The sequence below is a fragment of the Kogia breviceps genome, chromosome 7 (assembly GCF_026419965.1).
Source record: "Kogia breviceps isolate mKogBre1 chromosome 7, mKogBre1 haplotype 1, whole genome shotgun sequence".
NCBI classification, from domain to species: domain Eukaryota; kingdom Metazoa; phylum Chordata; class Mammalia; order Artiodactyla; family Physeteridae; genus Kogia; species Kogia breviceps.
In genome coordinates, this window is record NC_081316.1 from 49,051,123 (window position 1) to 49,079,106 (window position 27,984).

At 45.1% G+C, this 27,984-nt stretch overlaps 1 protein-coding gene across 2 annotated transcripts in view; it reads right to left on the reverse strand.

Annotated features, from left to right (window-relative positions):
• Positions 1–27,984, reverse strand: part of FAT3 (FAT atypical cadherin 3) — a 719,190-nt gene that overhangs the window by 29,281 nt on the left and 661,925 nt on the right. For both annotated transcript variants that reach the window (XM_067038291.1, XM_059068671.2), the window contains 6 exons: positions 26,708–26,845; positions 25,193–25,336; positions 21,958–22,155; positions 17,888–18,686; positions 6,170–6,304; positions 4,228–4,385 (listed from right to left, as the gene is read on the reverse strand). In XM_067038291.1, coding sequence (XP_066894392.1) covers positions 4,228–4,385; positions 6,170–6,304; positions 17,888–18,686; positions 21,958–22,155; positions 25,193–25,336; positions 26,708–26,845 — 1,572 coding nt within the window. The remainder of the gene's footprint in view (positions 1–4,227; positions 4,386–6,169; positions 6,305–17,887; positions 18,687–21,957; positions 22,156–25,192; positions 25,337–26,707; positions 26,846–27,984) is intronic.

Here is a 27,984-nt window from a genome sequence, read left to right on the forward strand (position 1 = left end):
CACTGTTGTGGCCTCTCTCGTTGCGGAGCAGGAGCTCTGGACGCGCAGGCTCAGCGGCCATGGCTCACGGGCCCACCCACTCCGTGGCACGTGGGATCTTCCCGGACCGGGGCACGAACCCGTGTCCCCTGCATTGGCAGGTGGACTCTCAACCACTGCGCCACCAGGGAAGCCCCAAATCTTTTCTTTTGATAAACACTGTTGTACTTCTGACCTGCTTGCCCCTGCCAGAGGGCCAGGTCCACTACTGATTAGTTTAGGCAAGTCACTGATTGTCTCTGAATCTCAGTTTCCTCATAGGCGAAAAAGTAGGCACTCACATCTATGCACAGGAGAGTGAGAATAAAAATATATGTACGTGAAAGTACTTCATAAACTCTTAGGTATTTCATTATTACTATAACGTGTAATTATAAGTTAGCTCACTTCTCAGTGATATGCTTTCATATATCCTTGAAACTGGAATCTTGTGAGGTTTTCCTTGTTATTCTTCTGATCTGTGTGGCAAGGATCTGGCTCTTCCAAGTGGACCGTTTTATACACCAAATGAGCTTTCCCTGACTATCTTCCTCTTAGTCCTGGGGTCTTAACTAGCCATGTCTGAGAATCATCAAAATGAAGCCATGTTTCATCTATAACTTTCCCCAAAGATCAGATGTGATATTTCTAGATTAACAAGCAAGTACTTCATGTGCTTCTGCTATAATATTGCACCTGAGAGACTAACATAGGGAAAAAGTTACTTGTGTCTCTCCTGGTGACCTGACATGTTTCTTTTATAGGTTCGAGGACAGCGACAGAATCTATCCCACCATTTTCATCCTGACTTTGGCTGCCAGGTAATTCAGAGTTATGGTTTGTGTTAAACTAACCCCTGGGCTAGGTTTTTCAATGATGATACCCTGTCCGTCCCTATTTCATTGGTTGAGTCTTAACCTTTTGCTTTCATCTTTGTTCAAATTCAAGTATAATTGACTTATTATATTAGGTTCAGGTGTGCCACATGATTCAATATTTTTATACATTACAAAATGATCATCAGCGATAAGTCTGGTTACCATCTGTTGCCATACAAAGTTACTATAATATTAACGACTACATTCCCTACACTGTACATTACATCCTCATGACTTATAACTGGAGGTTTGTACCTCCTAATGCCCTTCCCCTATTTTACCTATCCTTGCTTTCATCTTAATGGTGCTTTGATTTTATTGCATTTGAGTATTTATGGTAAGCCTGGAATCTCTTTTGGAAGAAGACAGTGTATCAATGGTTAACAGAAGAATGAGCTCCTTTACTGCTGCTAAAAGACAGCGGTGCTCCGTGTCCATGAGAATGTTCACTTCCCTCGGTCTCCATGCAGTTCTTCAACTGTCTTGAAGGGGTGCCCTTCACCCCACAGATCGTCTTAAGTACTTTTTAGGGAATGTGCTTTAACTGGGAAAATATAAACAACCAAGAGGTGCAGTTTAAACAAAGCATTTCAGCGTAGTCATTGAACCAAAGTGCAAGGCACATACTGTACCTAAAGCCAATGAAATTAAATCTTGCATGAGGCTGAAAATGTTAAGCAAACAGATTCAAATCCCCTAAGTGGATATTCCTGGCAACTGTAGGAAAGTATCTGCAATAGTTCAGTACAGCTGTGTCCTGCTTTGGGCAAAGCCAACATATGAAAAGCAAACTTACAGAACAGGCAGATTGGGGGTGATTATTCACATCACAAAGGGATTAATGGAAGGGTTCCTTCAAATAGCCACCATCCCTAGTTTATTAGAATTCCATTTATAGAGATTCATTTTACACAACTTTCAGAAACACACTTGTTTCACGAAATACAATATACCTTAGGAGCTAGCGCTGACTAAAAGGTTTAATTATTCTTCTTTCTCATCTCCAGGGTTCTGCACATTTTAGACAGTTGCCAGTGAAGTGTCAAATGGCAAGCTCCATTTTAGGATCAAGCCATTCACGTCCAATACTTTTGTTCTCTTTCAAATTTAATGCCATTTAAGAGAATTGCTAATAGAAAGTATTTGCCTCCTAAGGGTGTTCAGCCATAAGCCTTACTAAAGCTTGAAGGGGAGAGGTGCAAGGTCAGCGACACCTAGGCAGAGCCCCTGGGAGCTGGTACGTCTCAATGGGCAGAGCACCTTCCCAGTAATTATACAAACCCCACTGCTCAGGGCTATTTAGAAAGTGAGCTAAGGACCCTACGCAGGTTGCTTCACAGGCTAGGAGGTTCAACAGACAGAACTTAGGTTTTTGAATTTATATTCTTCTACCATGAAGATCTGGTTTGAATTCATTGTTTTCTAACTGTGCATCCAGAGTGTTTATCTTGTTTTCTTTTGAAAACTCTGCTTTCCTAACAGAGCTGAAATCATTCTCTGAGTTGAATGAGTCAGGGTACTGGGAGATTGCCCATGAAAATGGCCAACTTTAAACTCCAGCTCTGTGCTCACTCCCTCTGGACACCAAGTAATACCTGGCAGTACCAGAAGCAGGTACGTAAAGGTCTATGTGGTAGGAGGAGCCACTGGCATTTAATGTTCTATATACTTTCCTCCCTCCAGGATTAAAGCCTGGGTCATCTAATCGACTTGTATGTGACCTAGCCATCAAAGAACAGAAGCTAAAAAGGCCCACCATGATCCCAGTTAAGCTTAGTAACAGAACAGTAGGAAGGAGAAAATCGCCAGCCATTTCCACTTGGATGGGTATCTCCTACTGGACAGACTTCACCCGTCTCTGAACACACTTACGGTGGTGGGCTGGCATAGCAGCCTGATGAGAATAACGTTCAATTAAACATGTCTTCCTCCTATTTTTCCCTTCTCCTCTCATCCTGGAAGGTTTAATCTGCTCTACAGATGCCCAGATGTGATTCTGGATAAAATGAGTTAAAGTTACAAATCTGAGAGCTGGGGAGAGCATGGAGATGAAGAGCATGGTGTGAGAGACACTGGAAGGCAGGTTCAGGACTGCCACTCATTAGCTGTACAACTTTGGGTAAATAACTTAACCTCTCTGAACCTCTATATGCTCCTTGATCAAACGGGGCTGATCATATATATATAACACATTTATTATATTAGCTTTATGACACAAATCAAATGAGGCATGTCACACTGTTAGTATTATTGTTGTTGTTTCCATGAAGGGACCAGAAGCTCTGACCCGACTACAAATGCCAGACTTGCTCTAAGTCAGTGGTCCCCAACCTTTTTGGCACCAGGGACCAGTTTCGTGGAAGACAATTTTTCCACAGACGGGCTGGGGTGGGGTTCGGGTTGGGGAGATGGTTCAGGAGGTAACGCGAGCGATGGGGGCGGGGGGTGTTCAGGCGGTAATTGGAGCAATGGGGGGGATGGTTCAGGCAGTAATGTGAGTGATGGGGGGGATGGTTCAGGAGGTAATGCGAGCGATGGGGGGGATGGTTCAGGCGGTAATTGGAGAGATGGGGGGGATGGTTCAGGAGGTAATGTGAGCGATGGGGGGGATGGTTCAGGCGGTAATTGGAGCAATGGGGGGGATGGTTCAGGAGGTAACGCGAGCGATGGGGGGGATGGTTCAGGCGGTTACGCGAGCAATGGGGAGCGCCAGATAAAGCTCACCCGCCTGCTGCTCACCTCCTGCTGTACGGACCGGTTCCTAACAGGCCACAGACTGATACCCGTCCACGGCCCGGGGTTTGGGGACCCCTGCTCTAAAGGAAATCTGGTGCCTTTGGAGGTTTTCTGAGGCTGGGAATGTTTTAACAATTGGACTACTTGGGCCATAAGAGGGCATAAGGAATCTTCTACAGCCCAGATGTCCAGTTCCTTCCCTGAGCAAGAACACAAGTGACCTTCAGGGGTCATTGGGGATAGGCCCGTGTAGTAGAAGAGGATACAGTCAGTCTTTTGAAAGGACCACCCTGCCGTGGAATTGATTAGGAAACACATTCTAATGAACTGTTGAGTGATTACAACTCAAAGGAAGTGGGCTCTTGAACCTACTCTAGAGAGGGGTGCCCAGTCTCCAAAGAGCTAATTTTGAAGCTGAATGTACAAAAGGAAATCGGGTGTTGGCACACTCCCCAGTTCTGTTACTGCTCCCCTGGCCCTAAAGTCGGCTTCTGGTTTCCCAACTTAAAAGACAAAATGATTTCAGACCCCAGTGCAAGAGCCAAAATACTAACATGAGATCTGACTGCGGCAAAAGATAACCTATTTTAATTACCTTCAGAATGATGCAGGGATTTGCTCTGGTGTACATTATAATCCCATTGCTTTGCAGTGTTCGCAGACGCAGGGCCAGTTTAAAGTCCTCTTCTTTGCTATTTTCAGAAAGCCGGTATTTGATGTAACTGTTTCCAGCAAAGCTGAGAGAAGTGTGCCCTGAAAAGACCATGACGAGGAGATATAGATACTTTTAACATCCAGAAACGAGCAGGGACACGTGAAATCACCCAACAACTACGAAGCAAGTGGATGAAAGACCATGGGAAGTTAGGGAAGGCACTGAGGAGAAACCATTTTGGATTAAAAACTGTTTCTCCATTTCAGGTCACACGCTAATTTCAAAGTGAAAAAAAATTTTACTAGTCAGATGCTGAAAAATCTTAGTTCTCTCATGTCAAGGGCAACTTGGTATATTCTCTAACCTGAATTTTCTTAGTGTCACTAAATTCCCAATTCCTATTTTCTAAAATTAGCACTATTAAAAGATATCCCTTTACACCCACCCTCATTACTTAGATATTTAAGAATTGTCAATTCTATGAAACAAGGGAAAGACAAAACCATTCCCAAAGAATATCCATATTCCCCAAGTATCCTAATGCAGAACAGACAACTTAGGTCATTTGCTCAAATGTTGATAAGGATAATGATATAAAGGAAGTTCATGTCTTGTGCAGTCACAGCTCTGCCTTTTGACCATTAATTTCAAGGCTCCTCTTCCTAGAATCTTTAGTTGTACCCACATCACCCAATTCTGAGTTAACCCTCTCTTTTTTTATCGTCTCCAGCTTTATGTTTTAACAAGCAAAGTTACGGCTGGAAAGCCCTCTCTCTGGGGGGGAAGGGTGGAAAGTGTGGAAATATGGCAAATGGATGATAATTGTGGACAATGAAGAGTTTTCCATATGGAAAGGAGAAAGGAGATGGGCAGAAAGGGACATCTGATGTTAGGAGACTTGGCCTTACTGTCACCCTGCAGACCCACCTGCTGTGTACACAGCAGGTGTGTTGGGGTGAGGTCAACATAAATATCTTTTAAGTCTAAGCCTTAGAAGCCTTCAAAGGCAAGTATGTGGGTGATCGCTTCAGTTCAGGGGCAGTTCCATTCTCGAAGTCAACTCTGAAAGAGCTTTGGCTTCCATTTTTAAGAACAGTGCTTGTCTTTGCAAAGGCTGAGTTTCTAGAACCCAGTGCTTAACAAGTGCCTTGCAAATACTAGGCATATTTATTCCCATTATAACGGCTATTATAATCATCACTCAATAAATGTTTCTTGGATTCCAAAATCGGTATCAGCGTGCCTATATTTGAAATACATCTTCTACCAAAAAAAGTGTTCTATTGGTACCCAAAATGAACAGGACTCTTTTTAGAGGACAGAAGTGGTAGAGCATATGTGAATCAAAAGAAGTATTGAAGTTGAGTGATGATCAGAAATGGAGGATCATTTGGATTGAAATAACACAAACACTGATTTTTTTTTTTTCTTTCTTTAAGAAACAGAGGTGAGCACCTCCCTCTCCTTTTGGGAACACGCAGTTAGTTGTACATGTGCAGTGGAGAGTCTTCTTGATCTAGGCTGGACTTACCCTACAGAAGGTCAACTGAACTGGCTCAGCTTTACCTTCTGTTGAAAGGTGGAGGCTCTGAACATCAAAGGCCATGCCACAGATACTCTGACTCCTCTGCCTAACCAACAGCCTTCTATTTTCCATAATTTCACACCCTTAACATCCATGTGACATGATTGAAACACATGCTGTGACTTCCCATTATATAAGGAGCCCACAGGCATTGCATGTTTCCTGAGCACACGCTGCAGCTGTAATAAATCTCAAGTATTTGAGGGGGGGAGGCTAGCTGGGGTCCATTCGGAAGGAAAACGTTGCATGCAGACAGAATGTGAATTTAGACCCTCGTCATCCTGCCCTGCTCTGCACCTGAGCACTCTCCGAGCTTCCCCGGTGGACACTGGCAGAGGAACGGTCTCCTGCTGGCTTCGTAACCGACACATTGCATGTCCCCTGGACACGGCTTCTCCATGCAAGGATCGTTGGACCCTGGGCACAGTCCTCCTGTGACAGAGCGGAACACACATGATCAGTAGCAAGGCAATCACTCTACACTCCAGGAAGTCCAGGAAGCACAGGAATGGTTCAAGAGCTGGGCTCTACAGGCTCTGAGCTGAGAGACAAAATGGCCGCCCAGAAGCAGGAATGCCTGTGTGAGCTTCACCTGGTGTGGGTACCCATCAAACACCCCTGCATCTGCCAAAAGCTCACTGCCAGAGTGAAGTACGTTGGGGGCAAAGAGTCAATGGAGCTCCTCTGTTTAGGCTAAATAAAATATGCTAAGGTTGTGACTGGGCCAACTTCTGGTGAAGAAAGATCATACCACGTGGGCTCTGGTAGTCTTTATTGGATGGGGCTTCTGCATATTGGGGGCCATTTGAATGTATCACTTGAGTTTAGACTTCTTCTTTGCTCCTTGCCTGGAGCCCTGAAAATCTTAGGTAGACTTCAGAAGACGTTAGCTGTTGTTTTCAGATTGAGGGGAAAAAGACTTTTCTAAAGAAAAGTATGACTCATTCTAAATTGTGAAAGCACAACTCGCATTGTTTCCTAATCCTTTCTGCTCCCTGCTATTGTATTGATTAGCTGTAAATGTGCCCTGCTGGCTGTCAAACACAGCAGAATTTTCCTTGGCAAAGGAAGGCTTCCTTTTCACCTGTTCAGTGTTCATAGCACAGTGAGATGAAAGGTTAATTCCTCAGAAAGGAAATTCTGGAAGGCAGATTATCTGATGAAGGTAGAATTCAGGACCCAAGGGAGTTTTTCAGAACTGTGGTGACGGCAACTATGGGTCCACCGAAGAAAATGCACTTTCCAAAGGTCTTGGATATTTCCAATGTAATTAGGTGAGAGTTTAGGTGGTAAAAGGACTGTAGAAAAGAAGACACAAATTGAAAACAACTCACAGTTGGGTTAGCAGTGGCCTAAAGAAGCACCTTTTCTCTGTGAACCAAGAACACACTGGGCCTTAGCAGCATCTTTCCTCAGCAAGATCTGGCCCATTTTCCTCTTCCTTTCTATACCAACTCTTTCCTCCTCATTAAGCATATTATTCCATTATACCGTCATTTCTTTGCCCAGGAGAAAGCAGACATTTAATGCTAACTACACATAAACATTTTAGGAACTGTAACCCTGGAGGGGAGAGATGTAAGTAGCACTAGTAAACTCAGAGCTCATAAATCCTATTTTCCACTGGTTGAGAGCTCAGCCATAAAAGATACTCTTGGCAATGATCCAGCTTACAAAGTCTCAGAAGATGAAGGGATTTTTAACTGAAAATTTGGAATGATCTTCACAAATGGTTCTAAAAGACCTGAGTGCCCTGAAATACATCTTCCTCATTTCATTCCAAGAAATCTTTATTCCTGCCATGTATTTATCAATATTTATGGAACCTAAAACAGCTGTTCAGCCACCTTATAATCTGTTTCAAGTGGCTTTTGATACCAGATTTTTTTTTTTTTAATTTTTTTGGCCACACCATGTGGCATGAGGGATCTTAGTTCCCTGACAAGGGATCAAACCCATGCCCCCTGCAGTGGAAGCACAAAGTCTTAACCACTGGACCACCAGGGAAGAAGTTCCTTCAAGAGGCTTTTGATAACCAGTTTTGGAATTTTTGATGCATTCATCCAACAAAAATATTTTTAGGGCCAGCGAGGTAATAGGCCTGGACATATAAAGATGAAAAAAAAAAGGTCCCATCTCTTCCTCCCCACAGGAAACAACACACAAACACAAACACATGATTACAGTACAAGAAAGTAACTGCTTTGCTAGAGGTATGTGAGTGCAAGGGAAGCCCTAGAGAAGGAACAATTGTGTTTCCTGGGAGAATGTCAGAAGTCCTTGCAGAGGAAGAAAGCATTTTAAAAACTCTGGCTTGGGGCTTCCCTGGTGGCGCAGTGGTTGAGAAATCCGCCTGCCGATGCAGAGGACACGGGTTCGTGCCCCGGTCTGGGAAGATCCCACATGCCGCGGAGCGACTGGGCCCGTGAGCCATGGCCGCTGAGCCTGCGCGTCCAGACCTTGTGCTCCGCAACGGGAGAGGCCACAACAGTGAGAGGCCCACGTGACACACACACACAAAAAAACAAAACAACTCTGGCTTGAAGGATGAGCTCTTTTGAGTAGCAAGGAACTGTGTTTCTTGGGAATGAATCTACCATCGTTAGTGGCTTGACCACATGCACGTGTTAATGTTTACTTACGGTAAGTTCACAACTCTCCCAGCCTACTCTGTGCTGTCTCCATGATTGGATTAATTTCCATTTCTGAGCCCTGCAAACTCCTAGGTGGCTCCTACCTGTTGACTAGTTAGCATGGGCTCAAAAATGGAACCACGCCACAGTGAGGTAGCAATGAGCATAAATAAATCACAGAATTCATCCCATCAAATGGATGTAACTCTAAATTACCTGGGCATTAACTTCCAGTGAGACATGGGAATGGTAATTTATGTATTAAAGAAGTCTGTTCCTTTCCATTCTGTGGACATGCCTCTTCCCATGTCCTATTTTAGCCTGCCAAAAGATATCCTTTCTGTAAATGTCTGTGTCTGTTTCTGAGATACAGCTACATATACTACATTCAGAGTCTTTTTTGCCCTAATGCAATGGCTACATTGCTTAGAAAACTTGCATTATCAACAATGCAGTTTCAAAGCCTCTGTTTTAAAGGGGAAAAGAGGACTAGATAATTTCAAACCCATGATAGCAAAGCTATTTTCTCCTGCCAGGAGTTATGGTAAAAAAAATAAAATAAAATAAATTAAAGAAAAATTAAAAAAAACAATTAAAAAAATCAGCTGTAAGTGCATATAATAAAGGCTAAACACTGTATTTCAGAATAAACACAGCATTTGAGTACTTCTCCCTTTTATTCACATGTTTTGGCCTTTTCTTTTACCACCAGTCCTGCCCTGGTAATTAGCATTGGGCTTCTCACTTTATCACCTATATCGCTTATATTGGGATAAAACACAAAGTCACTTAGATCAGTAACTGGAGTTCAAATTCACAGCTCCTTTTCTTCTTCTTTCCTTATGTCATAATCATAGAACCCATATAGTTAAATTCATTAAACTAATGAATTGCGTTAGATCCAGTCCCCCTTATGAAAACTCTAGCTGGAAGACAGATAGAAAATATATTACTATATTATAATAAGTGCATTCTAAATTAATATTAATATACATATTAAACATATAATAATGTATATTTCTATTCATTCCAGCAGTCATTGACTTTGATAGGTTATTTTTCCTTCCTTTTCTTTTTAATAGGTTTCCTAAGGCAGAAGGGACAGTTCTGGCAAGCGATTTGTCTCTCGATGCTTTAAAAACCCTAGGGGGCCTCCTCTCTGCCTCCCAGCCCGGGATGGGAGGAGCCATAAGCGTTCTGGCTCCGGCTGCTGCTGTCAGCTTGCTCTCCTCACCGTCTGCTCTCTCGTGGCTCAAGGAAGTAGGAAGGCAGATTAGAGTCTGGAGGTCAGTGTAAGTGTAACATGCTCCTTAGCTGGGGACAGCTGTGAGCATGTGCACGAAATGCAGTCTTTTCCAAGTAGAGAAAGACTTCTGGCTACTGAAAAACAGGTTTCCCCAAACCAAATACTCCCCATATGCGATACTGTAGTTCTTCCCTCTCTTCAACTATGATAAGACATTAGGTCCTTTCTGAAATATTTATCGTGAGAGGGACTTGACCCTCATACGTCAACTCTGAACAATGCCGTGTGTCCTTTGACCTCCGATGTACCCAGGCCTGGGTCTTGGGGACCCTTTCCTGGGGATAACAACCAGTCTTCCCAGCCAAAGCTGTAAAGTTTCCAGCAACATAGAATCCAGTATATGCTTTCAATGGGTGTTGAGGGGTTAACTTGTTTTTAGAAAACATATGCTCACATCATCCCCTTGGCAGAGAAGCACTCATACCGACTATCGTTAGGGGTCTTAAAGACCCTCTCTCTGGTGGAAGAAAGTGCCTCATCCACTCCCGAACAACCGTTAAGGGACAACAATGTCTGCTCCCATTGGCTTCTGGGAGGAAGTTTATCTTATTAACTATCGTTAAATAATCCCGGTTTAATTAACTTGTTCTGTGATCAGTGACAGCTTGGGGGGGAACGCAGGCTCTAGACCTTCATGCTCTGCATCTCCAGGCATCCATCAGTTTGGTGCCAGAGTGAGCATGAAGGGAGAAGGGTCCCACTTTATCAAACCAACTGACACCTTTTGTGGTGAGTCAGGGCAGGGTTAGAAGGATCAGATGTTTTTAGCAATTGTGAGAGCATAAAGCAGGCAGAGAAGTCTCTGTTTCCCATCCCTAGGTCCCCTCTGGAAGGTGGGGCAGTGTAATAGGAAAGAGTGCAGCATTGACAAGCAGCAGCCCTGGATTTTGGCCCTGACTAGTTATTCAGCGTATTTCCTGTGTGGCTCTGAACAAGTCACTTGACTTCTCTGGGTCTTGCTTTTCTTTTGTGAAAAATGAGGATAATGATTCTTCATAGAGTTGTGAGCATTAGATGGGCTAATGTATGTGAAAGCAACTTGTAAAGAGAAAAATTTAGAGTAAAAACAAATTACTACAAGGTCCCCAAACTGGAGACACTAGCCTGACAATATGGCAGAGATCTAAACTCCAGTGTAATCCTTTTCTTGCTGTTCTTTCTGGGTCAGATTCACAATTTGTAAACTGACAGATGATATGAAATACTGTGTACATGGGAGGAGCTTTTTATTAATCAGCGTCACAGGCCATGTACAGCTGGGTTAGCTCCTTCCAAGCTTATCTCGGGCAGAGGTATTCTTTTCACAAAGTCTCTCTACCAGGAGAAATGTCCACGTGATGTGGTCATTCATCACAAGGTTTCCCACCCCTGAAACTTCGCTCGGGTGGAAATTTAGGTCACTTTCTACAGAGCTGACAATATACAATTCACTTGAGCAGAAGCTCAGAGCTTTGGAACCTGCAGGGAGGAGGAAGGTGATCCTCCCGTGGTTTTAAAAGGGTCTTACTTCCCTTTGTATGACTCTCCTCTCCTTATCTCCCCAGAATTCCCACAGCTCCCAGCGTTAAGTCTATGCCTTTAGCTAATACATCATTATTTAGCTGTGATTATTATTGCTGCCACTTTGAGCTTATTCAACCTCTTGATTTAGATCACTGCCTCATTATACTGAGAATCTAATGACTGATGGTAAACATCCTACACCCTGAGTTCACATGCTTTGCCAAGATGCCATGTCTCAGCCAATGCCACATAAGTCAGTAAGCTTCCTTCTTAATTCCTGGCCTGCATGAAGTTTTAAAACACATTCTCCTAAGGTCCCTTGGCTTTGAAGTGGTTTCTTGTGGTTCTCCCAGAAGCACAGAATCATGTTGATTGGTGTTTGCTTGGCTCCGCCATATTTTCTGCATGATTTTGCTAAAGGCTGAGTACAGTTTCATTCAAGATATCCTCTCTGGGGCAGCTGTGTGTGGATGGAATATATAAGGGATTATCCACATGGTGAGAAGCTGGTATCACCTCCACAGTGGGCACCTCCAAACCTCTCCTGGCACTTCAGGACTCATGCATGCTGCAGATCAGGCATCTGCAGAGACATATCTGCTGTGAATGAGAAATAAGAACTTCCCAGTTTTTCGGGGGAATCTGGTTAAGATTCGGAGACAACACTAAATTATTCAGAATCCCTGGGGTTGGGACAATGGGCTCTGTCCTTTGAGAATTAGCATTAACAATCCCCAGCCCAAGTGCAAACCCAATCTCAGGTTGTTTCATGTTTTTAAAAAACTCATCAAGGCTAAGTTTTAAGTGTCTTACTGCCTTGCAGAAGCGTTCATCATTTTATTTTATTTTATTGTGCTTAGGAGAAGTATATCACTGTGGCTGCCTCTCACAGGCTCCATTTACCTGTCCTACCATATTTTCCCAGGACTGTCCAGACTCCCCACCATCCAACTCAACCTAACTGAGCTCCCTGTTATTTGCTCAGTACATGATGCTGGTTCCTGGTCCATGAGGATGGGGACCATGTTAGCCTCACTCACCACTGTATCTCCAGCAGCCCACCTAGGGCTTGGAAAAGTATTTAATTCTCTGTTGAGTAAGTGAGCAAATGAAAGCGTGCCCCGAATCCTTGGGCTTTTTCTTCACTCCTCTCTCTGCTCAAAATGCCTTCCCAGGACTATTCATTGCTTCCAACACCTTTCATGGACTCCTTCAAGTAGGACAGAGGATTTCTTCCTTTATGCTTATTCTGTGCACCAACTACACGAATCACAACTCTTTCTCGCTCCTATTTTTCACAGCCAAGGAGCAAAGGAACTTCTGTTATTTGTCTAGAAAAAGAGGATTCAAGGGGTCCTAAAAACTATCCTTAGATGACTGGAGGGCCACTTGTACAGGAGGGGTTAGACAGGTCAGGTTCTGTGTGGCTCTAAATGGTGGAGCTGGGTGACATCACAAGGAGGTGGATTTTGGTGCCCTAGAAGAGAGAAGTTGTCTTAGGTCCATCTTGTGAGGTAGTGAGTGCCCGGACTGGGGTTCAAACCTTGGCTGAATTATTGTGCCAGGAGTACAGTAAACAGGATGTTTGTAGTGGGTGGGAGGTTGGACTGGGTGAATTTCAAGTTCCTTTCAAATCCCTGCAGAGGTGATAGGGTACAGTGGTTAGGACTACCAGCTGTGAATCCTAGCTTGACCCTTCCTAAGTTTGTGACCTTGAGCAAGTCAACGGATCTTTCCAAGTCCAAGTTTCCTTAGCTTTTGAGGAAAGTTAATGATACCTACCCTTTAGGGTTATGATGACGGTTAAGTGCAATGACACATGTATGAAAAACAGCACAGTAACAGGTCACTGCTCACTAAATGTTAGTTGCTACGTTTGTCCGTGCCTTCATCTGTGCACTGCACTGCACACGGTTTCTCACCTCTATTCCTTGGCTCTAATGCTCCTCAGCCTGGAGCACTCCCTCCCCATCACCTACCTAATTCTAGGCATCCTTTCAGACCTAGTGCAGGTGGCATCACCCTCAGTGTTCTTTTCCCTGCCCTGCAAACCCTTACAGTGGCATCACACACCACTGGCTGAGGGCACAGCCGCTGTCACCCTCACCCCTGCCGGCACAGGGCTCACCCACGGCAGACGCTCCACGCATTTTACTGGAGCTCCAGTTTCTAATATGGGTTCCATATCTGAACCAGGATTAGACAAATCAGGCATCCACTTCCACCAACATTCTCATAAACACATTGCTCTTAAACTCTGATGGTCTCATAGCGAGTCCATTCTCTTGCACAAGAGTCTCCTTTTTGATATATTTCTAGATTAGACTTTTGAAAAATCAGTGAAAATTTTCCAAAATGGACAATCACCACTGCCCCACGGGCTGCCCCAATGCTCTGTCCTCTGGCTTCCGCATAGGAGCTCAAGGGCCTTTATCATTCCCCATCGTTTAGGTTGATGTCGGGCTTTCTTACCCAAGTGCCAAAGTTCACTGAACATCTAAAGTTTACCAGGAGCCACCCCACGACCTCAGAACTCTGTAGCTCTCAAACTTTTGTTCAAACGTGATGCTTCATGGGGGCTGGAATATAATGAGGCTCTTGGGCACTAAATTTCAAGCCTGTTTTCGTTTTGTCAAAGCAACTCAGCATTTTGGTTTAAGATGTAAATGATGTTAATTTGACCCAAAAAATGTCTGCATGAGAGAAAGATGGGCTGGAAGTTGGGAGGAGGGTAGAATATTGAGGCCAAATCTGTACAAATATTACTACACAGCCCAGAATGGGCAGCTACCTCTATTTATCATCCTAATTATTCCACCAAGTGGTGGGAAAGTCCATTTATTGTCTCTGCCAACCTTCTAGGGTAAACAGACAAGCTGCAATACTGTGTGTGTGTGTGTGTGTGTGTGTGTGTGTGTGTGTGTGTGTGTGTCTGGGGGCCTGGGGCCATTTACTGACTTCAATTACCTCTCCTTTCCAATAAATGAGAAAATGTCTAAAATGATTAATGCTTTCCTTAATAGTTCTTCACTGTATTTTTATTTAAGAGGATACTTCAGAAAAACTGAGAGAGCTATTACTATTATAATTAAGAGTTTGCCCTCTGAACCCAGAGGAAATTTTTTCTATTTTATGTTGATGTGAGATTTCTTAGAGTTTGGTTTCCTCACCAAACTCGTCAGAATTAGAATCACCCAGGCTACATATATAGTGACTCCTAGGCTCCATCCAAAACCTCCTGCTATATGTGAGTGTGGGTCTCTGTAGTGTGCATTTCTAGTAAGCCACAGGCACACTGGAGTCTGAGATCCTCTGCTATTCTGCCATGGGTCTGTGAGGTTGGTGATCAGTCAGGAAAAATGGGGTTATTTGAATATTCTTAAAGAGTACATAGCACTGGGGTTATGAATCATAAAAAATGGAAGAGTTCCTGTTCTTAAGATGCAGGTAATAAAGCAGGGACCCAAGATGAACCTTTATTGAAACAGCATGCCCTTCTCACCAGCTGTATGGCCCTCGGCAAGGCAGGGAGCTACCTACCACATTTATAAAAGGGAGATTATCGTATATCAGCTGCTGAAGATGGGGATTGGGCCGGATGATGTTTTGAGGTCCTTTTACCACTAAAATCCAGTATTTTATTTTGCAGCTTAGTTACAAGAGTGACTTAAAGATGAAAAGAGGCTGAGAAGTGGGGCTGAGTCTGCACAGAGTTCTTGTTCAGAAAATGCTCGCTCTTTAAACCGAGAAAGCCTCCTCTTGGGATGTCTGGGGGCTGAATCACAAAAACTTCCAGCATTCTGGGTTTCCTGGGAGTAGAAAGATTTATGGGGACTCGAGGACAGGAGTCCTGGGCCAGGATACCACCTTGAAACTCATTGCATTTAAAACATCAGTGTCTCATGCAAAATGTGGAGCAAGACCCCTCTCTCCAGCAAAATCTAAATCCCTGCTTTGAAGAAAACTGTTAAGCCTGCCCTCCCCTTGTCTCTTCTTAAAGAACTCATACTCATCCCTCAAAACTTAGACTATAGGTGGTCTCTGGTGCCTAAATGTCACAGAAAGCTTTCCTCTGGCCACGATAGGGACTCTGTCCTTTTTCCTCCCCAGCACTCCTTATAACACTATTAATGCAAACAGGTACTTGCAACAGCTGAGTTCACAATAGCCAGCTCCTAAGAGCAGGGACTGCGTCTTTTTTCACTTTGAATCTGCAGTGCCTAGGACATTGCCGGCACCACGGTTTTTTACTGAATGAAATGAGTTCTCAGAGCTCAAGGATTAATTAGCTGGTTTAGTTTCTCCTGCAGAGTCTGCCCTGTCCTGTCTCGAACCTCTTTTGAACCCTGCTGTGAATCACTGCAGGAAGGCTCTAGCAGAGCTTTGGTGAATAAATCGATTTTTGCCTACAAAGGAAATATAGGTAGGGTCTGGACAGCTGGCATTCATAAATCCTGCATGTTGGTGGCATCTGCCAGAAATGCATTTCACCTAGCACACATGCTTGGAGTTACTTTGGAGCTACTTTGGAGCTAATTTACATATTCAACAGTTTGGACGTCACTGCATCTACCTGATGAAAACACAAACAGAATTCACTGGGGACCACAGAGTGAGTGGCCAGCACTCTTCTAGGCTGCTTGGAGGTCATCAAAAGGTCTCTCGGAGGGAACTGTGATCTCTGGGGCCTTCCTCTGATGAACTCATTCTCCAAAGTGCAACACAAAACTTTCTACAAGGGAAGAGGGCAGGGGCCCTGCCTGGCCTCAGTTACCTAAAGGATGTTTTATGAACGGCTTCTCTTCTGGCCACAGTACCTTTAGGCCAAGTTTTCACTGGCTAGAAAAACTCCAGGTGCAATTTTCTTCGAAGAGGGCAGTGAATTTATGGCACCACATGTCAGAGAGAGAAAAAGAGGGAGAGAGCAAGGTTTCTTGCTGACCACTATGGTCATGCGACTCTGTGCAGCTATGGCCTCTGACCAGGAAGGTCAAGGTTCAGTGACTCTAGTTACGTCGACAAATACAAACCATTCCATCTCTGCCGCTCTGAGGGCTGAATCCACCCCTTGACTGTGCTCCAGAATATCTGGCCCCTGTTTCTCACTGAAGCAAATCCAGCTGCCTTTACCCTCTGTGATAGCTTCTGAACTTGTTTCCATGCCTCTGGCCCGGCCCCGTCTAACCCATTCACCTCTGCAGCCAGCAGGCTCTTCATGAAATACAGACCTGATTCTGTCACTTCTCCCCCTCCGATGAGCCAATGGCTCCCATTGCTTTGAGATAATTTCTAGAACTTCACCCTGACTAATGGCTCTTCTCTGATCACTGGGCCGACTCACAAGTCTCCTTTGTCATCACTGGAAATCTCTTTCAATCCCCTCAGTGTAGGTTTCTGTCTTGTCCCTAAGCCTCATACAAACAGGCCCTCCACTGGAATGCTGTCCCTCCCCTACCTGTTTTTGCACGTTTAATTCCTACTTTTTTTTTTTTTACATTTAAATATAGTTGATTTACAATGACGTGTTAGCTTCAGGTGTACAGCAAAGTTATTCAGTTCTACATATATATATGTATATTCTTTTTCAGATTCTTTTCCATTATAGGTTATTACAAGATATTGAATATAGTTCCCTGTGCTATACAGTAGGTGCTTGTTGTTTATTTTATATATAGTACTGTTATCTGTTAATCCCATACTTCTAATTTATACCCTCCACCTTGCCCCTTTGATAACCATAAGTTTGTTTTCTATGACTGAGAGTCAATTTCTGTTCTGTAAATAAGTTCGTTCGTATAATTTTTTTTTTAGATTCCACGTGTAAGTGATATCATATGATATTTGGTGCAGCCACTATGGAGAACAGTGTGGAGGTTCCTTGAACAACTAAAAATAGAGTTACCGTATGATCCAGCAATCCCACTCCTGGCCGTATATCCAGAAAAGACAAAAACTCTAATCTGAAAAGACACATGCATCCCAATGTTCATCGCAGCACTATTTACAATATGCAAAACATGGAAGCAACCTAATTGACAGACGAATGGATAAAGAAGATGTGGTATCTATCTATAGATATCTATATATACACACACATATATGTACAATGGAATATTACTCAGCCATAAAAAGAATGAAATAATGCCATTTGCAGCAACACAGATGGACCTAGAAATTATCATACTAAGTGAAGTAAGTCAGACAGAGAGAGCCTAATTCTTACTTATCTTTTATCTCAACCTAGAGGATAGTCCCTTCAGGAAACCTTCCCTCTTGATAGGGTCCTCCCACAGGACTTTGTACTTCCCCTAGCGATACTCATCACATGGATTATGCCAGCCTGTTTGTACGTCTGTGCTGCCCACGAGCTACATGCTCCACCAGAGAAGGGGCGGAGCTTGTTTTGTTCACCCTGCAGCCCCAGCATCCCTCATGGTGATGAGGCTCATCGCTGGCGGTCAGTAAGTATTTTGTCCAATGAGTGAATGAACGAATGCATGCATGCCAGAAGGGTAACCCAGGCCACCTCTGAAAGCTCAGGACTGGGGAGGGAACTCTCCGAGCCGTACTCACCGTTGCAGGTGCAGCGCACGTTCCTGTAGAAACGCGGGCACACGAAGCTGATGCGAGCTGTGCTGTAGGTCATGAGCGCATGGGAATCCAGCGACAAGCCTTGCTTGCAGTGCTGCTCCTGGCAGTCCAGCCCGGAGCAGTTCTTCTCCAGGAGGGCCGAGATGCGCACGACGTTCTCCAGATGTCTCCTGGCGTTGGACAGCTTCTGGATCAGGTAGGCCGGCTTGTAGAACTCACTGTTGGGCGTCTCCACCGCGAACAGCATGTCCAGCTCACGGGTGCCCGCCACGGGCTGGATGCTGATGATGTGCAGGCTGTCCTGCTTCTGGGTGAGGACCGCGTTCCGCAGGGTGCGCCGGAACCCGTGCATGTGCAGCCCCACAAAGTCCTCGGGGGATACGTTCTCGAAGCGGATGGTGACGGTGTTCTGCAGCATCTCATGCACCAGCTGCTCCACATGCACGACCACGTCGATGGGCACCTGGAAACGGCCATCACTGACTGACACGTTCAGGATGTACTTCCCGCTGTCCAGGCCTCCTAGGGCGATGATTTTCCCATCATGACTGTTCACCTTGAACAAGCTTTTCTGCTCCGATTTCAGGGCAAATGTGAGGACATCATACACATCTTGATCTGTGGCGTGGATCTTCCCAATGACCCCACCAGGAAAGTCGTCCTCCATGGTGACAATGAAAATTTCCAGGGGGATGGCTGTGGGCTTGTGGATGCTTTCCTCGATGACCCGCACGCGGATGTAGGAGTGAGAAACTTGCTGAGGTTTGCCTGAGTCTTTTGCCTAAAACAACCAAGAGAGAGAAAGCCAAGGAAGTAAGAAAAAACCCATAATAATTTTTTTTAAAAATCAACAAAACTCTGAAGATGTCTGTTCCTTTAACCACGTTTGCTTCTTCCTCCGTCCCCTGCCACTATTCGGCAAGATGTTGAGGATGTGCATTTAAGTAAGAGGAGTGATTTCTCACCTGGGGTCCCCATATGTACGCTCTGTTTTGGACAATAAAATGTGTCAACACGATAAAGCCATGGGGGGTGAACTGAGAGGGAGAACAGAGGGTGCTATGGGATCCAGCATGCCCACAACAGGCTGGCCATGTTTTGATTTTGGACAGAAGCCACTGGGGAACCCCATAAAGAGGCATTCCCACTTGTAGGAGAAATCTTTGTTCTCTTTGGCTTCTTTGCTTTTGATTGGACCAGACAGCACTTTTCTGCACATTTAAGAAACAATGTTATTTAAAGTGAGAAGTACACAATATCAAGGTTTAGAATAAAAGATGGTACGCTGAAGGGCAAAATAGGTAGCCTGAACAAACCCATTTTGACTCCTTTCTTTAAATAAGAATTGACAGAACCACTCCCCTGAAACAGATCTTTACTGAGTACCTGCCATGTGCAATGTGAAGGTAATCAGTGCTGTAGGACTTCTGAGAAGGGCAGATTCTCAGGGGCTGGGTCCCCAGGGCGGGTATCGCAGGATGTGGGGCTGCAAAGGACCTTGCAGGCCAGGTACCATCTGGGGAGATGTGTCCTTGTATGTAGAAGGCAGTATAAAAGCACAGGCTCGGTCATCACAGAGACCTGAGTTTGAATTTTGGCTCTGCCTCTCACTATGTGTCTGGCCTGGAGTAAGTCACTTAACTTCTTCGAGCTTCAATTTCTGTATCTTTAATTTGAATAAAATAGTCATATCTACCTCACGGGATTCTTGTACTGTGGGGATTAACAGACACAGTGATTGCAACGTACTTAGCACAGGCTTGACTCATAGAAGTACATAGTATGTGAGAGTTAATGTCATGTTGTTATTTTTATTATTACCATCACCATATGCTGTTAAAAGTGAATTATATGAACCAGAGATGCTGAAATGGAAAATTCATGTAAGAAGAGATAAATTTAGCAAATTAGGTTGAACTTGAAGTGAAACTGTGTATGGCCTCAAAAGACAGTGATGAGTTTGGACTCTATAGGCCAGAGGTTGCCCACTCAGATGTCGAAAACCAGAAAGGTGACAGAAAGACATGAAGCCACTGGGTGTAAGGTTGCAGACTCATGGGCTTGTGGCCTGAGAAGGACTGGACAGTCATGTCTGCCTAAAGTCTGAAAGGGCCAGAATTCACAAGTTTACAGGCACTAGGGAGCTCAGATGGTTTTAGTTTAGGGGTTGGCACACCTTTTCTGTAAAGGGCTAGATAAGAAATAGTTTAGGCTTTGGGGTTATATGATCTCTATCAACTACTCAACTATCATTCCAGCATAGAAGAAGCCCAGAGCATATGTAAAGGAATCGGTGAAGCTGTGTTCTCATAAAATTTTACTTATAAAAACAGGCTGAGGACAGGATGTGGTTCAGGGGCTATTACAGTCTGTTGACCTCTGGTTTAGTGGAATGACATAATCAAAGTGGACTGATATAATCAAAGTGGAATGATTAGCCTGGAGGGGTGTAGGGATAGATCAGAAAAGAATGAGGCTGAAGCCAGAGGAACACCCAGGAGGCTTCTGCAATAGTATGAGTATCGGGCGATATAGAATAAAGTGGGGTGGTGGCAAAGGGAACATACCTGATGCACACTGGGACCTTATGAAGGCAGAAACGTGCGACTTGGTGGTAGTTTAATATAAGGGACTAGTAGGAGAAAGCTCTCCATGGTGTTTACAAAGTCTGAGTTGTGAAATATGCTCTCTAACAACCAGAGAAGGTATGCAAAGAACTGTACGAGCTTCTGTGAGAAGGCACTAAAACTCTCTCTTTGCCCTGAGGACCTATACTGTGATATAAAATCATTCACATATATTATTGGACGCGTGGGTGGCAACTGAAGAGTTTGTCAATGTGCTTGGAGCCAAAAGTCATTAATTTGGAAGGTTTCGTGGAGTAGAGTAAGCCATAATTTATCCAAAGAAATAAGGTACACAATTAAATGCTATATAAAGAATTACTATTGTTGGGCTTCCCTGGTGGCGCAGTGGTTGAGAATCTGCCTGCTGATGCAGGGAACACGGGTTGGAGCCCTGGTCAGGGAAGATCCCACATGACGCAGAGCAACTGGGCCCGTGAGCCACAACTACTGAGCCTGCGCGTCTGGAGCCTGTGCTCCGCAACAAGAGAGGCCGCGATAGTGGGAGGCCCGTGCACTGTGATGAAGAGTGAGTGGCCCCTGCTTGCCACAACTAGAGAAAGCCCTCGCACAGAAACGAAGACCCAACACAGCCACAAATAAATAAATAAATAAATAAATAAATAAATAAGCCAAGCATTTGAAGCCCTTTTTCAAGAAAAAAAAAAAAAAAAAAGAATGACTATTGTTATTATTGCCACCATTAAACCATTAATAATGAGTTTAGGTTGCCCTCTGTGCCAATTGTGGGTCAAAAAAGTCACTCAGTTTCACTGATGGGACCCACATCTTGGTACTGGCAAAATTTGCACCCAGTGAATTTTTGGTGCTCTCTCTTTCCTGCTCCTATCCACACCCTTCCCATAACCGCCACTTTTGCCTCTTTGTCTCACTTCATTTTACACCATGACCTTGAAGAAGCTGAAATGTTGGGAGGCCATTGCCACCTGAGCTCCTGTTCCCCTGCCTTCTCACTGGGGAAACTTACCAAGCAGAGGTCCCTTCAAAAGCAGAGGCCATGAAATAGCTCAATCACATTAGGACAAGGATTGGTTGCTTCCCCACTTGGGTTGACCTGGGAAATAACTTCTTAGTACCAAGCAGCAAGCCTTGACAAATGAGTTGTCTTTGGGGCTCAACTAGAACCCCAGGAATTTTCAGAATGCAGATTTAAGCCCAGTGACCGTCAGCCCTGCACACCCTACGGGAACGTCCCTCTTGAACAATGATGCTTCCTTTCCTTCCTGTTCAATTTCACATACAGAGGCCACTTTTATTGGTGTGAAATTGAATTTGAGGTTAAAAGGGGAACATTCCTGCACAGTAATGAATTATGTTGACTTGCTCGACAAAGAAAACCCAACCAACGGGCCCAGCAACCAGCACGAGAGAAAGCTGGCCTGATGCGGGCAGAGGACGAGGCTGTACCTGGACACACAGCACATACTCTGGAGACTCCATGTGCCGGAAAACCACGGCTGAGCGCAGGATCCCATCTGAGTCCAACATGAACGCCTCCTCTTCGTTTCCCGACAAAATAGAGAAGGAGAAAGGAGGCCCGTTGTGAAAGGAGTCTCTGTCTGTCACCACGAGCTGCAAAATGCTGGTGCCTACTGGCTTATTTTCCTGCATAAGAGAGTATATTAAAAGGGAAGATAAAATTACACCTCTCTTCACATTTTAAAAAAAACCCATCATTACCGGCTGAGAGTGCTGTGCTAGAAACAGGGCTTTTTGCGGAAGGGATTCCCTGTGATATTATCTTGTCTTCTGAAAATGTGCTGGCCTCTGTAAGCGTCATGTTTCCCATCCTTGGCTGCCACTCCATAACTGCCCTGTGAGACAGTGAGCTGCAGGTGAAAACATGAGGACTTGGCTTTGAATGGGTTTGCAGGTTCCAAGGATGCTGCTGGTTACACCTTGTCCTTGAAAGGCTGGAATTGCCCTGAGTTCACCCGAACGGCTCCAGAGATACACAGTGCTCACCAGCCTTCATGACGATGTCAGAAATCCTTTCGGGCCGAGAAAACATCAACCTTTCAGGATGGGAAAGCACTTCGGCACACTTACCACAGCACGGTTACGCGGAGGCCCAACATGGTGACACAAAGTCACAATACCGGACTCTTTAGGGGGACATCCTGGCAACTTCCCAGGAAAAATACAAAGGTGGGTGTCAGGTAAAAAACAGGGCTTTTCATCCCAGCCATCAGAACACAGTTTTGCTGTTTCTTAAGGGAAGGCAAAGGGGATGGGATGGATATTCCTCAGTTAGCGAACGAAGAGAAAAGGAATCTGTAACTTCATCAAAGTTTCGGAAGTCCGGCTGTCATCATGCCAACATGATTTTGCAGAAACTCTGCCTTCTACCCCAGATGGAAACACAGAGGCTCCTAGTTACTCCTTCTTGAGCCCAAGGTTGCCCTTACTTTGAAAACACCAAATTAAACTCCTCGGTGGCTCAGGCACTGGTTTCCTTGCTCTGCTCTGTTTAGACTTCAGCATTACCACGGCTCAGGCCTGAAGTCATTTTCATTAGTTCAGGCCTTCTGATGACATTGACTTCGGATTAACTGAGTTTGGGTCACAGAGATGGAGACAATGATACCCTTCACGACAGCAGTCACGGGCGGGGCGGGCACACTCATGTTTTAGGCGCTGAATTAGTCTTATAAGAACCATATGTTGCAAAAAGAAAATTATTCTGGGGTGAACAATGGGAGGAGCATTTTTTTTTTGCAGGAGAAAGAGGAGACAAGAACCTCAGAGACTTCTCAGGTTGCTTCTCCTCTCAAGTGGCCTTGAGAGGAGACACGTCTCCCTCTGGAATAAGTTGTGGAAACGTCCCAGCCCAGCGTAGATTTATTGCTGCACACTGACCGTATCCTCAGCACACACAAAATAGAAGATTTATTGATTTGCTTGCTCTCTCTATAAAAGCCATTTCCTCCATATGAGAGAGAGGGTAAGAGGATGTGTGCCTGAGGGATTGCATCCGAGGAAGGAGGGTGAAATAGAACACAGAAGGGCCCGGTGTTGCAGACAAGAAGCCACGGTCACCGTTCATGGGCTCAGAGTCTCTGTTCTTTCCCTGCTGACTTCCTGGAGTGCGTGTGAGAACAGTCTGTCAAGCTGATCGACGCGTGTCATAAAACTGAATGTTGAGTAGGCAGAGCCCATTTTGCGCTGGGCTAGTGAGCGGAGGCGGGGGAGGGGAGGCGGAGAGCAGCATCGTGGGGACAGGTGGGGAGCAGAGCCATGGAGGGAAAGAGCACGAGGGGAAGGGGCAGAGCCTGGGGGGAGCTCTGTGGAAGCTGGGGAGGAGTAGCAATGCCCAGCTGCTGGAAGGAGCATCAGAGAGGAGAGGAAACCAAAATACCGCTGGGGAAGGAACCGAGTTTCGCTGAGAAAGAGGTAGGAAGGGAGCAGAGAGCTGCTCAGCCTGATCCTGGGGGGGCTCAGTGGTGCAGGGGGGCTGGGGGCCTATAGACGGCCAGACTCAAAGTCTTGAATGTTGTTCCAAAGGTGCCCCTCAAGACTGGCTCACTCTCATCTCACCTTCGACCGACAAAGCCCTGGGAACCCGTGGTGGGTGATTCTTTTTTTTTTTTTTTTTTTTTTTGCCTTATGCGGGCCTCTCACTGCTGTGGCCTCTCCCGTTGCGGAGCACAGGCTCCGGACGCGCAGGCTCAGCGGCCACGGCTCACGGGCCTAGCTGCTCCGCGGCATGTGGGATCTTCCCGGACCGGGGCACGAACCCGTGTCCCCTGCATCAGCAGGCAGATTCTCAACCACTGCGCCACCAGGGAAGCCCGTGGTGGGTGATTCTGAGGCTGATTTCCTAAAATATCTGTGGTCCCCACAAGACACATATATCCATCCCTGTCTCCTGTAAGTCCTCCATGCTGACAGTATTCCTGGACTGGATTTCCTGATCCTCTTGAAATCGGACTTTCAGCTTCTAGAAATACTGGGAAATGGAAGTAGCTTGGCACTTAGTACCGTGCTCACGAGATATCTTTTGAATAATAATTTTTAAAAAAATAGCTGGGAAGAAAAGTCGTTCTCTCTGAGAGCAGAACATCAGCAGTAAGTCACTCTATCCTGCAGTTTAATTTTAGAGAGCAAGTGGGTTTAAACGGCTAAACAAACTGCTTATGGAAGACTGATTTTAATGAGGAATAGCTCTAGCCTGATGGCCAATCTCCCTTTGACAAATAAGATGGTTCGTATCAACCTCCCTCCCCTGCTAGAATAGCACAAAGTGGCTTAAAGGCAGCCTGTCACTGAGGGAAGAGAATAGTCTTTTCAGAAGACATACCTGAGTTCAAATACTGACTCTATCTCTTAACAGCTTCATGATCTTGGTTGAGTTACTTAACCTCTCAGATCCTTACCTCCTTCACTATAAAGTGAGGGCTGTCGTGAGGACAGACCGTGTACGGAAAGCACCTGACACTTGAAAGAACCCCATTGGCCATAGCGCTTATCGACGTTTTATTAATCAGTTACAGTAGAAGAATCAGGCTCTTTTCATACTAGCCCTATGATGGGATGAGTTGATTTTAGGTGAAAACAAGAGTAAACTATGATGAGTAATTAACAGTGGAGGAAGGAGGATGAGTGCATAAGGACAAGAGCCTGGGAGGCCAGATTTGCTCACCTGAATCACAGCGGTATAGTTCGCAGGTGTAAATACTGGGCTGTTGTCGTTTACATCGGAAATATCAATGTTGACAGTGGCAGTTGAAGACATCGCAGGAATGCCGCTGTCTACTGCCTGGACGAGCAGGGAGTATCCAGACACCTGCCAAAGCACAAAGGGCCGACAGTGAAGAATCACAGCGCTTGCTCCCTTCTGGGCCCACTCAGGCGCTGCAGGCTCACAATGCTTTGCTGAAGATGAGCCATCTTCACGTTGAGTCTTTAGACCGGGGTTTTTCAACCTCGGCACCAATTGCCATTTGGGGCCAGATAACTCTCAGTTGTCGGGGGCGGACCTGTGCGTTGCAGGATGTTTAGCAGCAACCCTGGTCTCTACTCACTAGAAGTCAATATTGCCTCTGCCTGCTTGTCACAACCAAAAATGTCTCCAAATATTGCCAGATGTCCCCTGGGGGTAAAGTCAGCCCGGGTTAGAACCACAGCTCTGGGCCGTTGTTCAGACTATAACAGTTGTCACAACTGATCTGTCCTAAGAATTAGTTTTGATACTTTGGGAGTATATTACGGGCTTCTTATTACCCAGTGAAGTCTTTCTACTTTTAAGCATCATGCCGATGGCATCTTCTTCCATATTTAAATTTCACTTTGAAGACATATTTTCAGTCAAAAAAGACAGTGTTTAGAAACTTCGTTTAACCTTGGACAGAGGAATCTGCTGGATCTTTCTTTCTGACCTAGATACCTTCAGGTATCTAGGTATCAGGTATCTGCTCACTTAGGGTCAGTGCTGTTCCTGAAACCAGGACCACAGGATCCCGATGCTGAATATACCTTTCTGCCTTCTTGCTTTGGAAGGACCAAATTTCAAACCATCTAGAAAGTCAGTTTTTTGCTTTTTCTTTAAAGCCTCCATAAATAAGAAAATACCAGCACCTATTGGCAGCAAATTCTTTCTAAGGTCTAATGAAAATACTTCCTGCTGCATTTCAGTCCATCCCTATTTACTCCCATTATTCAATGTGTGTTTTTGTTGTTGTTGTTGTTTGTTTCCTTTTTCTTTCTTTTTTTTTTTTTTTTGTGGTACGCGGGCCTCTCACTGTTGTGGCCTCTCCCGTTGTGGAGCACAGGCTCTGGACGCGCAGGCCCAGCGGCCATGGCTCACAGGCCCAGCCGCTCTGTGGCATGTGGGATCCTCCCAGACCGGGGCATGAACCCGTGTGCCCTGCATCGGCAGGCGGATTCTCAACCACTGTGCCACCAGGGAAGTCCTGTTTCTTTTTTTTTTTTTTTTTTTTGGCTGCTCTTCGAGGCTGATGGGATCTTAGTTCCCCGATCAGGGATCGAACAGGCTACGGCAGTGAAAACGCAGAGTCCTAACCACTGGACCACCAGGGAATACCCACTCCCGTTATTTAGAATGGAGAACCTTCTTACTTATACTCATGGAGTCCGTGCCTGATTTCAGTGAAGGGGTGGGTGTGGATGGGAAGGGAGCAGGCCTAAACTAGCTTACCCGTTCCCGGTCCAGTTTCTTTTTAACCTTCACAAGTCCCAAGACAGGATCCACAGCAAATTCACTGTCTCGATCTCCATTCACAATGGAAAATAGAATCTGTCCATTGGGCTGGCTGTCTGCATCTTCTGCTATTAGCTTCACGGGACACAAGCAAAACAAAGCAAAGACATGACATGACAGACAGAGAAAAGGTTTATTCTTAGGGTCCCAGGTCTGTACAAGTGGGCACAGCTCTCAGAGTTTTCTTAGGCGCTCTACTCACCAATGCCAGTGATCATGCACCAGGGGAAGAGATTTGAGGTTGGCCGAAGGAGGAAAGCACCATTACTAGAGCTGCCATTTTATTTACGTTCATTTTTATCTGCCAACAGCCTGATGCTTGTTAGGCCTGATTTTCCTCAGACCTTGAGCCAGTAAGGATAGACCCAAAACTAACTGATAGGGATACTTCCGTGATTCTTTCCCAATTTGGCAAAACAGTGGTCTCTGCCACTGAGTCAGGTATTTTCTAAACTTACGCTTTTCCATGTTAAGGAAGTCCAAGAAAATTCCCTTTCCCACATGGCAAACACACAGCCCCACTGTCTGCTGCTCCACATTGGTGATGTTGGGATTTATATGTGTGGAAATAGTCTTGTAATAGTTTCAGGCCCCAGGAGAAATGGCCTGGGAAGTCTACCTTGGATGTGTAAAGAATGAACACCTGGTGCTGCAGGAGCCAGATATGAGGGTGGATGGAAGGGACCTCTCCCACCTAGGGGTGATGAGAATGCTGAGGATGGGACTGACTCACTGTTCCCAAATATAATTTCTATGTCTAAGAGAACCTGTGTCCTCTAATACATAGCTTGCTCTTACTGGTATAGAAAAAATTCCTTCCAGAAAGAGCTCCTTTAAGAGTAACCAGTCAATCTTAAGCTTGATCCCATTTGTAGCTGTCCTTCTGTATATGTGTGTGTGTGTGTGTGTGTGTGTGTGTGTGTGTGTGTGTGTGTGTGTGTGTGTATCGGGGAGGGTCGGAAGGAGTTTTTATTCTGTCCTTGGCCATCTACTAACTTGTCATCCAAGGTCACAAACTAGTAGGAGCTATCATTAGAAATTCATCTCATGGTCTGTTTTGTTTCTCAAAAAAATACACTCCTGGGAGGAAAGTGATGAGTGATCACTTACACCTTGATATAAATGAACTTTATCAGACCCTTTCTAACAGACAATGTGTAGAAGGAGCAGTTGAAAGACTGGTGTCTGACTAAAGTTCTTGGGGACCAAAGGAC